Here is a 12,702-nt window from a genome sequence, read left to right as displayed (position 1 = left end):
TAACTGTAATATTAACTTACCAATAAATTTTGACAGTGAAAAATATTGACTCCGGGCATCGAACCCGGGTTCCAGTAGTTACTAATCACTAGACCTATAAACAAAAGGTCAAAACACCATACCAGAGAAAATATAACCTTTAGCTTCGATATGGGAAATGTATTGGCAAAGTTTAAAAAAATTACGGCCTGTTGTTATAACCTAAATAAATTTCAATCCAGAAAGTCGCGAACATAAAGAAATTATAAAAGAAATTTTGGAAGGGACGGTGCGATATAATTTGGTCTATGGTACAGATAACAGGATACAAACTGCCTATTTCTGCCATGAAGCAGTAATGCGTTTCGGTGTGAAAGTTAGGGGCCGCTGTAACTATACTGAGACCTTAGAACTTATATCTCAAGGTGGTTGGCGTATTTACGTCTTAGATGTCTATGGGCTCTAGTAACCACATAACATCAGGTGGGCTGCGAGCTCGTCCACCCATCTAAGCAATAAAAAAAACCTCGATATTAAAATCGTAGTCCGATGGTACAGAATTGAGTCTTCAGTATAGGTAGCCTGCTGATTTCAGCAGACTTAGAGTTTATGTCTCGTGTGTCCTGATATTGATGTCTATGGAGTAATGTATAGTGAACCGAGAACTCGTCCAGCAGTATAGTAAAAAAATAAAAATGTGAGCCGTCACGGGACGCCTGGCAGATGTGAAACATCGACATTATTTTGTAAAAGTAATATGAAGAAAAGAACAGATTGTGATAGGAACTAAATATGTCATAATGATAAAATAAAATATTACGAAAAAATAATTTGTTTTCAAGTAAAACACAGGTAATGTGTACTGTTGTAAACACCACTGTATACACTACGGAGTATACACTATAGGTATCCGAGCTCAGTGTAGCAAGAGAGATGGCTTAACGCCGGATCGTGCGGGAGAGAATCGCACAGTCGATTGCGCATGGCGACGCGTCGCCACACCGTACACACTGCTGCATATAGACTGTATATACATACCATCATATAGTATGGCATGTGACGCCACGCCAGAAATCGGTTTTACGTGCGGCTATAGATGTTTCTCAATACGGCACATATTTCCGACGATTAAAACAAACGTTTCATAAATTTTCCTTTATTTTATTTAGACGTAATCCCGAAATTTCATTTCTAATCTATGTATAAACAAGGACTTACAATTTTTTATTTTAAATATACGTAAACAATACAAAACTAAAATACGTTTAGTCAGTCTTTAGAAGAACAATAAGATATTTTTTATTACAAAAAAATTACAAGAAGATAGTTTTAAGATTTTTTTTTCAATACAATACTTAGTAATATTTTAGTGCTTGTTCACATTGATGAGCGGCCGCGGTGGCGAGAGCGTTATTTTGCTTTTACCAAATTTAATTTTAATATTTAATTATTATTATCTTAAATTGTAATATAAAAGTTAAAAAAATAAACTTTTATTGCTAGGTGGGTGGATGAGCTCACAGCCCACCTGGTGTTAAGTGGTCACTGGAGCCCATATACATCTACAACGTAAATGCGCCACCCACTTTGATATATAAGGTCTGAGTATAGTTACAACGCATTGCTGCTTCACGGCAGAAATAGGCAGGGTGGTGGTACCTACCCGTGCGGACTTTCAAGAGGTCCTACCACCAGTAGCAAAACGCACGTGTGATCGAATATTAATAATGTAGCGGGAAGCATCAAACGTCTAAAGTTGATTGTTAACTTTGCAGCAGCGGTTTATTAATTAGCTTGAGTTGAATTAATTTGAGCTTATCCCTACTGCAGGCTAGCATCAGACAAAGACCTGTACCTGACATACTACAACTTAATATACCTATGTATAAAATAAAATACATACATGCACATAATTATACACAATACATTATACATACATGTAAAGCAATAATTAAATACACATTTTACTTTTACGCGATCGAGAAGTTATAAAACTCACACTAAGCACACTGGCGGGAAATGAGATCAAAACTCGCTAGAAGCAGCGTTTTTCTCACCGCCACCGCGCCCGCTAATCAACGTAAACGAAGCCTTATAATATACGATACTTAGGTCTAATATAATAATTAGAATTACAACCAAATTTTCATATCTTGAAAATTTTCATCAATTAATTCCTGTGTTTGTGTGTTCTTGTAGGTTTTAACTATTTAAATTGCAATAATAAATATGGTATTACGAATTAATTAGCGCTATTGTATTAATTAACTTTTTCTCCTACCTACGCCGAAAGTTTGGTTTTCCTCCCGCTGTACAGGGAAGAAAGTGTAACTTTTCCTCCTGCTGTACAGGGAAAAAAGTGAAACTTTTTCTCCCTGGGTACAAGTGCGCATGCGCGTTAGTGTCTGCTCTCACGCACCTAAAATTCTCCGCCATTGTTGTGGTCGGGTAATTTGCAATATTGTGTTTAGTGTAAAAGTGAAATAAACAAAAGGCAATAAAATTTAATAGTGAAGCATTAAACAAAGATGAGTTCATCAGACAGTTCTTATTCAATTAGCAGTAGTTTATTTAAAAATAAAAAAACAGTTAAATTGCTTTTTTTTCAGTACGGTATCCTACCCCCGGCCAGGGCTTCGCCCCTGGACCCCGGCTCGGTACTCCACGGATGCAAAGTTTTTTACAATGTCGAACTTTCGGCCTGGTAGGAGAAAAAATAGTATGTGCACCGCGGGAAAAAAGTAGAACATCTCATGCCGTGTAAAATGGCAAACACGCGGGAGGAAATGTCCAACTTTTCTCCCTTGGTGCACAATGTACTATTTATTATCTATTTAAAAAATAATGAAATTACAATAAAACACTTAGAGGTAATGATATGAACACAACCTTTCAATGATTAGGACTAGAACGTTTGATTTCGTTTCGATACTGCAGCTACCTGTGGTGTGGTATTCGGCAAGCCTCTGAAATAGGAATTTGTGCTTTATACAATATTTTTAAGACCCAAATTTGTTTAACATATGAAACATGAAACAAATGATGACATAAGCCATCGCACTGACAATTGGTGGGACACAAAAGTACTTGATTGGAGACCTCGTACTGGACGTCGTAGTGTGGGAAGACAAACCAAACCCGCAAAATTATAATTCGCGTAATTACTGGTGGTAGGATCTCTTCTGAGTCCGCTCGAGTAGGTACCATCGCCCTGCCTATTTCTGCCGTGAAGCAGTAATGCGTTTCGGTTCGAAAGGTGGGGCAGTTGCTGTAACTATACTGAGACCTTAGAATTTATATCTCAAGGTGGGTGGCGGCATTTACGTTGTAGGTGTCTATGGGCTCCAGTAACCACTTAACGCCAGCTGGGCCGTGAGCTCATCCCTCCAACTAAGGAATTTTAAAAAAACAACCAACAAGGTAGACCAATGACCTGATCAAAATAGCTGGTGAGGACTGGATGCGAAAGACAAGAGACCTAAAGAATGGAGTGTATATAAAGAGACCTACACTCAGCATTAGGTGGAAACAGGTTGAAGAAGAGAACATAGTCGAGGGGTGAAGGCTATATGGTTAAAGCGACATTTTTGTAACTTTACAGGAGAGCCATTTAATCTTTAAAATTAGGAATAAATATCATAACAAAAAAACTTATTCAGGTATTTGAATGGAGTAAGCCTAATTGGAGTTCAATTAAAAACATCGAACTTTTGATGCTCATACCAAATAAAACGCGCTTTTAATTACAAACCTTTCACCCCTTTTAGCGGTAGGCAGCGGCTTGGCTCTGCCCCTGGCATTGCTGGAGTCCATGGGCGACGGTAACCACTCACTATCAGGTGGGCTATATGCTCGTCTGCCTACAAAGGCAAAAAAAAACCCCTCGATATGAAATTAGTTAATGTTTCGGATTAATTTTTTGCATTATTACTAAATATTTTGTCTTTTATTTTTATGTACAAATTATGATTTTTTTGTTTCTTATAGACTTTTTGCCTTAATATTCAAAAAAATGTTCAATATTATATTTTCTAAAAAATATTAAATGAATATTAATTTAATTGATTAGCGTTGGTATGGACATGTGATGCGTAGAGAGAAGATGCATGTGACTAGGACATGTTTAGAAATCATGGATTGAGTGTGTGAATGACGATATGAGAGAGAGAGGAGTGTGCGTTGAGATTACAGCTGATAGAAGAGAATGGAAGAGAAAAATTAGCTGTGCCCACCCCACCTAATGGGATAAGGTGGAGAAAAAGAATAAGATTAATTTAATTGATTAAAAAAAAAATTATTCACAAGACGAAATATAACATACTTCTAGGAGCACTCTTCAAAGTTGTCGTCCTCGAGATGCAATCGCTCTCTTCTGACTCCGATCTCATTTGGAAGCTGGTTTCTGAAAAGGGAATGTAAGATAAATTAATTTAGTAATGTTGGTACCTTTTTGAAAATCCTTTTTCGGTTGAGTTGGACACCGGCACCTCCAGAAAAGAAAAGGAATAGAGGAAGATCGAGCCCCCTCTTCTTCACTATAATGAGTTATGTTGGTACCTAGCTGACCTCTTTCGTGACCTAACTACACTAAGTGTGGATTTGTGGTCAGAATATTTTATTAAATAAATAGAATGTTTTGTGTTGATAAGTTGACTTTATACTTGTGTGAGTTAAAAAATTTTTTTTTATTAATATTGCCTAGACTGGCGAATAAGCTCAAGACCCAATTGACGTTAAGTCTATCAATCTAGGTCATAACTAAACATAAACTATCGTCGTCGATTGAGGTACAAACATCACAACATACAAACAATCACATTGATGATATTTGATGAACTTTAACTAGGGATCTTACAAAGTTGCTATCTGTTTTAACTGAATTCACCTACCAGTATCATATCTTGACTTGCTGTTACTCGGCAAATGAATTCTGCTCGGTACTTCTTGATTTTCCACGTGGCCAAAGGTTCTGAAGCCCAACGCAAACTGTGCGTAAGGACTTATCTCGTATAGTTCTGAAAATAAGTTTCAAGTGGTACTAATAATAACAATAAAAAAGTGTGTGTGTCCGCTCCGACGCACGACTGGAGTTTACTGGATATAAAAAATTAAACGAAACAATACGAGAAATAGTTCTATATTACGACAACACGATACACTACAGATTATTAACAAATTAACGAGACACAAAACAAACGACTAACAAATATATGAAAATACAATAATGAGAGAAACGCGCGATCAGTACGAGGCTTTGTGGCGGACTGCCGGCGCATGTACTAGCATGTCACACGAAATGCGCATAACGCATTTCGTGTGACATGCTAGTACGATTTTGGTCCCCATAATTTTCATACCCCGGGCCTATATATGTAAATCGATTCTAAAGGAGTAAACTCCAATAATAATAAAAAAATCATTTATTGCCTTTCAAATTAAAGAAAAGAAAAGAAAAGAAAAGAAAAAAAAAGAGAAAAAGGCAAAAGGAGGTGGCTCAGCTAATGCTGTTCAAGGTCGAAAAATCGAACAGCGCTGATTTTCAGTCACCCCCGTTTCCCTTTGGTTCTTTGCGGGAATGAAGGCTACGTGAGGAGTACGTGTGTACAGACTTAAAACATGGTATAAACTAGTATAAAAAAATAAGAAAAAAACTAAGATGATTAAACATTTTCTCACAGCAGTCTTATAACGAAGAAGGTTGGTAACCCTTGGAATTCTTCGTGGTCATAGACTTTAGCTCTTGTTAAGCTCGTGACTATATGGAGATTGAAAACCCCGATATTTTCTGACAAAACGACTTCTAAGTTTACCTAATTGCTGGCTGCTTGTGTATTATGAGCTCGGACGGCTAGATACCATAATTCCGGCTAGTTCTGCTGCGACACAGTCGGGGATACGGTTCGTAATATGAGGCAATCGCTATACAAAATATTTGAGACTTCGATTTGCGTGGTACGAAGTGCGTGGTGGTACTGATTGATGATATCTATGGACTCCAGCAAACACCAATCACCAAAAAAGATATTGAATTACCAAGAAAAAGTCCACAACGATTCGCATCTGCATCAATAACGGATCTAACAAAATATTTAGACAACGCCTTTTTTACACGATTTGCTCCGGTTTTTTTTCTTTTCTTTCAAATAACAATATTATAAAAAGCATGTACAGTACAACACCTTACCGTGTTTGGTATCAGCAGTCAAATGTACCGGCGTACTGTACACTCTGTTGTTGATATCCGAAGGTACGCTCTGAGGAGTATTCGCGGGTACATCACTACGCTCCGACTTAGATTCAACCGTTAGGGAATTCCGATATTCTGTCATATTGTTATGACTGAAAGGAGATGGTCATCATTGCCCAAGAGTTACCCAACAGTCCCTAACTTGGATTCATTTCTGTACACGTTGCGAAAGCACACCCAAGACAACAAATAGATGTTGAAGATAATGACTGTGGCCGGGAATCGGATCCAGGGTCTTTGGTACAATTGTCACGACCGTTGATCACCAGGAAAGCGGGACGAGGATAATTTAATAGGTCAGAGGCATTTTTAGCCAACATCATCAGCCCACAGTCGTCCACTGCTGGACATATGCCTCTCCCAATCCACACCACTGAGCTCGGTCTTCGGCTCTCCTCATCCACCTCTTGCCGGCCACTCTTCGAAGGTCAACGCACCACCCAGCCAGGGGCACCCCACTTTATGTTTTCTGTAGCCAACAGGGGCTGTATCAGACGTAAATATTTGGTATATATTTGGTATGAAGTAGCTGCTTAGCTTTCTTATAATAATATGTTATCTAATCTAATCAAATAATAATTTGTTACTGGTGGTAGGACCTCTTGTGAGTCCGCGCGGATAGGTACCACCCTGCCTATTTCTGCCGTGAAGCAGTAATGCGTTTCGGTTTGAAGGGTGGGGCAGCCGTTGTAACTATACTGAGACCTTAGAACTTATATATCAAGGTGGGTGGCGCATTTACGTTGTAGATGTCTATGGGCTCCAGAAACCACTTAACACCAGACGGGCTGTGAGCTCGTCCACCCGTCGCATAAAAAATAAAAAAAATTTAGCCCTCTAAAAAAAGGGATAAGCGCAGAGAAATAACCCGAATTAAGAACTTACACATAAAATTTACAAAAATCTCCGATTTGAATCCACGCATACAACGAACTCTTGATATAAAATTGAAAGAGCCGTGCCTATCCTAAAGTACTCACGTTACACATTCTTTGAAGAAAGGCCTGTCGTGAGGGGAATCCATTTTATTTTGAACAATATAATATTTCGAGACGATTATTGGAAACGTAAGTGATAATAACATCTTGTTTTCTGGTAAAATTGACAGAAATTTTGACTCACGACTCTCCTTTACTTGCCAGCTACTGAGCATTTTATTGCCTTTTATTTTCCTACCTACGCTGATAGCCTTGAAAGGCTATTTCAGCTTCATCCTAACGTGTAGCTGAGCTCACAGGGCTCAAACCGGAGTGTTGCTAACACTGGCCCTAGCAAGAGCAGTGCCTCACAGAATCTACCACCGGATCGCAAACGCGACCCACTGAGAAGATCCGGCGAGAAACTCAGTGGGCTTTATTGCCTATAAAGATTATTAGTATTCGTCACACTTAATGGTGAATTTTCTCAGTCATGTATGGACAACAGCAATGGCAGTGATACAGCCATACTGTTGCTAGTCACAAATGACGCTTTCCAAGTATTGTTTAAAGAAGCACATTTTGCGAGAAAAAACCCTTAAATACTTACTTATGTCTCTTTACCAGAATATAAACGCACGTTATTGAGCATATAATCAGCAGGATAGAACTGCATATGATTACCAACATGTTAATGTCAAAGTATTCTGAAGGAGGGCCGATTGTTTCTGTAACAAGTTTTAAGATTAAGTCGAGTTCATTACAAAAACCATTATCATTACACATCTGTTGCACAGATACCAATTGATTTAATTAATGAGTGATTTTGTATTATCAAGAGCACTAAAAAGTAATTTTCGTATTTTTTTTATTGCATAGTTGGGTAGACGAGCTCACAGCCCACCTGGTGTTAAGTGGTTACCAGAGCCCATAGACATCCACAACGTAAATGCCGCCACCCACTTTGAGATATGAGTTGTAAGGTCTCAGCTTTTACAGTACAACTGTTGTCCCGCCCTTCAAACCGAAACGCATTACTGCTTCACGGCAGAAATAGGCGAGGTGGTGCTACCTACCTGCGCGGAGTCACAAGAGGTCCTACCACCAGTAATTACGCAAATTATAATTTTGCGGGTTTGATTTTTATTACACGATGTTATTCCTTCACCGTGGAAGTCAATCGTGAACATTTGTTGAGTACATGATACTTGAGTACGATAGTAGATTTTGTTTGTTTCTATTGCTTAGATGGCGGACTCATGCCCCATTAGGTGTTACTTCATTACCGGAGCCAAACACAATAACGCGAAGGCCACCACTCATCTTGAGACAAGAGTTCCAAGTCTCAGTTTTACAATCCAACGGCTACCTAACTCTTCAAACCGAAACGCATTATTTATTCACGACAGAAATAGGTAAAGTGGTGGTACCTACACGTGTAGACTCAGAAGACACACCATTACTAATAAAAGAATCTTATGTTTCACCTTCTAATGATAGAGCATATTAAGAGACGTGTACAAGGAATCAACCATGTAGACTATGCAAGCTGTTATTCGTCCCAGTACGAAGAGTAGGGTAGTCGATTTTTTTTCTTCGTACGCTGTTAGCCTTGAGAGGCTATTTCAGCTTCGCCCTAACGTGTAGGTGAGCTGACGGGGCTAAAAGCGGAGTGTTGCTAACACTGGCCCTAGCAAGAGCAGTGCTTCGCAGGATCTACCACCGGATCGAAAACGCGATCCATTGAGAAGATCCGGCGAGAAACTCAGTGAGCTGTGTCTATGGGGGTACTCAATACATTTCAAACTTCGACCTAAAATCCGAAAGTGGCTGGCGACATTCAAATTGTGACTTCTACGGGTCCCAATAACCCCACAAAGACCAAGAAAGAAAAAATATAAAGGTTTGCTTTGCTCTATACGATTGAACGCGTTACCTTATCCCCTATTTAACATGAATGCTTATTAAAAATCATCTATTCCAAACTTACCACCGAACAATGTAGAAGTCGCATAATTATAAATCGAAGTGGCAACTCCCGCTGAGTTCTCGACGGAAACCCGAATCTGGTACCACTGGGCGGCATTCAAATCTCCGATCACGAATGAGTTCGGCTGATTTAGTATCGAGGACATGTAATTCCATTGTTGTTCTATAGGAGGCTGAAAAAAGTCGCTGATTGCTTTAAATTCTGAACTTGTGGAGAGAATGGCACGGAACGTAGCTTTTGAGATTTTAGTCTGGCAACACGGTCTTAAGAAAAAAGAGACTTGTCAAAAATATGTCAAACGAACCGGTTGTAGCTTTTTAGTTTTACTTAAGTTAATATTGTAAGTGTGTAAGTGTAATTAATCGATAACAAGTATTTTCCCTCAAGATCCGTCACAGGGTACTTAACGGTAGGCAGCGGCTTGGCTCTGATACTGTACTGCTGATGTCCATAAGCGACGGTAACCACTCACCATGAGGTAGGCCATATGCCCGTCTGCCTAAAAGGGCAATAAAAAAGGAATTAGTCGGAACAGTAGGATCCTGTACTCATTTATCTTCTCGTTTCATTATAAAAACGAAAACTCTAACTTGGGATGTGAAATGATTACCATTATACTGTCAACGTCAATGGTAAGAGATCTCGTGGATGAATCCCCATGCGCTGGAATGATCAGGTGAAAGACCTTACTGAAACCCCACTTAACGAGTGCATGCGCCAAGCCTCAGTTCGCAAACTATGGAAAACATCTGTCAAGGCTTTAATAAACAAGAATTCCACATGACCACGATTGCTCTACCAAGAGCATGATGATGATGATACTGTCAAGAATATTTGTCGATCCACTAGTGTGTTCGTTTCTGTTTTATGAACTATTAAACTCTTTGAACTTTGGGCAGTTGACGTTGATGTTGATTACTTAATGAACTTAGATGTAGATGTTGATTACTTAATGAACTTTGATGTAGATGTTGATTACTTAATGAACTTTGATGTAGATGTTGATTACTTAATGAACTTTGATGTAGATGTTGATTACTTATTGAACTTTGATGTAGATGTTGATTACTTAATGAACTTAGATGTAGATGTTGATTACTTATTGAACTTGGTGCAGTTGTTATTGACACTTGTACAGTTATTGTTTTTGCTGCTTGCACTGAATGAGAAGGCTTTTTTTGACTATTTAATTAACTATACTGAGACCTTAGGACTTATGTCTCAAAGTGGGTGGCAAAATTTACGTTGTAGATGTCTATGGGCTCCAGTAACCACTTAACATCAGGTGGGCTGTGAGCTCGTCCACCCATCTAATCAATCCAATAAATAAAAATAAAAAACACTGATTCACCAAAGATATAAATTAACCGAAACAATTTAGTGTTTCATTATTTACAATCTATACATATAAATAAAATTAGAGTGTCTGTTTGTAGTATTGAAATAACCGCTTTTTACTTGCATATGAATATATATACGGTACATACACCAAAATAACATTTTTTACAATTTTGGTCTGTCTGTCTATTTGTTCCGGCTAATCTCTGGAACGGCTGGACCGATTTTCATGAGACTTCCACTAATAGGCAGCTGATGATATAAGGAGTAACTTAGGCTACTTTTTTTAGACTGGCTTCGCCCCACGGTGTCGCCCACGGTACGAAAATAACCGCGGGTAACATCGCGGGACTCTGCTATTAATAATAAAAATTAATGTTTCCGAAGCGAAGCGAGGGCGGGTCGCTAGTCTTAAATAAAATTGTTGAAATTCCGGTATCAGAGATAAATTTTACGTACAATTCCAGTATCTACTCGTCTCCAACTCTTCGATCCGTACTCCCGGTAATCGACTTCGAATCTTGTGATCTCGCAGCCGTTGTCGTCCCATCCGCTGAGCTGTATGTATATGTGGGTAGCATTGCTCCAAAACCATTCGGTGCTTGATGGAGCAATAGGCACTGAAGGATAATATATGGAAATTTCAAGACACAGATTTAGTTACGACTAGTAAATTAACTAAGCTACCTTCGAAAATAGTATATACTAAGCAAATTTACAGTAAATGAGATAATAAAATTGGTACACTACATTATTTAGAACAGGTAGTAAAATACACAAGAGTGAAGATTCAAATATTAAAAAGTTCAAGGAAGTCAAAGAATTATTACAAATAAAACATTGAATTGAAAAGCTTATAATTAGACACGGCGATAACGATCCATGTTCCGTGAGGCCTATAATACGTGCCTCAAAAACTGTCTCAAGCATTTGATCTAAAACCCACAAAATACTGAACTCACCACCACCCAAAGTACTGGCGTCAAAGTAGGCCGGCTGTGAAGACCCAACGCTATTAGCCGCGGTGATCCTCAGAGAATACTTCGTACCGCACTTTAGTCCTTGTAATGTGTACTCTTGTATTCCTTGCAGCGTCGTCCCGCGACTGGACCAAGCGTCCTGCCAGGAGCCGTCCGCTTCTTTCCACGTCAAGTTGTAACCTAAATAATTATTTGCCTTTTTGAAGTGAAACTTCTTTAGATCATCATCATCATCATTATCCTTCATGTTTTCTCCTTCCATACTCTTCTATCATATACCATTTCTTCGCTCACTCCCCTCTTACCCATATCGTCTTTCACGCAATCCATCCATTTTTTCTTAGGTCTACCTCTTCCTCTATATCCTTCCACATTCATAGTTAACACTCTCTTACCAACCTCATTTTCACTTCGTCTCATCACATGTCCATACCATCCCAAACGCGCACTCCTCAGCTTCTCTGTCACAGGTCCCACTTTCAGACTTCCTCTAACATATTCATTCCGTATTCTATCCATTCACGTTACTCCACACATCCATCGCAACATTCGCATCTCTGCTGCATGCAATCGCCTTTCATCCGAAACTTCTTTAGAATCGTTGTGATTTCAAACTCGATGAAACGAAAAAATAAGTCCATAGCGACACAAACACATAAACGTATAGGATTCAGCCGGCGAGAGAATGAGATGGAACACATTAGACGTTCTCGGTCTCCTCTTTGTGCGACTCTTCGTAGCATCCCCACTATCGTCTACTAAACATTGTCCATATGTATGCTCCTATGTAGTGGACACTTCTACCGTGTGTGATTTGCACACACACACAAATTTTTTTTATTAGGATCTATAGGACAATGAGCCAACACTCAGCATCTTTAGATAATATTGCAAAATTCTCAACATTGCTGCAATAATAAATATAGTTAGGAGCTATAGCCTTTTTTTTTAACACGTTGACTCCCATGTAGGTCACCGGTGCCCCACGCGGCGCACTGAAGTAATTATATCGATATCGATTTCTGTTACTAAACGCCTGGATTGCCTAACTTTGCCTTCTTTTGTTTGTTAATGTACGTGTTTTAATCTTTTAGGTCTCTTAAACATAGATTCATTCTCAGTATCTTCGGATTCGTCTTTCCCAGAGTCTATTAGATATTTATTTATTTTTATTTATTTATTAGGCTCGTAATACATAAATCCAAAGCTAAAAAGATACACAAAAAATAAGTAAATAAAAAAAATCTGGCT

General features: G+C 38.7%; 1 protein-coding gene across 1 annotated transcript in view; it reads right to left on the bottom strand.

Annotated features, from left to right (window-relative positions):
- Positions 1-1,470: 1,470 nt before the first annotated feature.
- The window catches only part of LOC114243371 (cell adhesion molecule Dscam2), a 160,063-nt gene continuing 148,831 nt past the window's right edge, over positions 1,471-12,702 (bottom strand). Inside the window, exons 29-36 of the mRNA XM_089738982.1 lie at positions 11,434-11,631; positions 10,931-11,091; positions 9,134-9,305; positions 7,754-7,871; positions 6,164-6,318; positions 4,869-4,994; positions 4,301-4,381; positions 1,471-2,945 (exon numbers count right to left, since the gene is read on the bottom strand). Of these exons, the coding sequence (XP_089595108.1) occupies positions 2,917-2,945; positions 4,301-4,381; positions 4,869-4,994; positions 6,164-6,318; positions 7,754-7,871; positions 9,134-9,305; positions 10,931-11,091; positions 11,434-11,631 (1,040 nt within the window). The 3' untranslated portion in view covers positions 1,471-2,916. The remainder of the gene's footprint in view (positions 2,946-4,300; positions 4,382-4,868; positions 4,995-6,163; positions 6,319-7,753; positions 7,872-9,133; positions 9,306-10,930; positions 11,092-11,433; positions 11,632-12,702) is intronic.

This window comes from Bombyx mandarina, chromosome 28 (assembly GCF_030267445.1).
Source record: "Bombyx mandarina strain Sakado chromosome 28, ASM3026744v2".
Taxonomy (NCBI): domain Eukaryota; kingdom Metazoa; phylum Arthropoda; class Insecta; order Lepidoptera; family Bombycidae; genus Bombyx; species Bombyx mandarina.
Note: the sequence above shows the minus strand (reverse complement) of the source record. Positions and strands in the feature narration are given on the sequence as shown.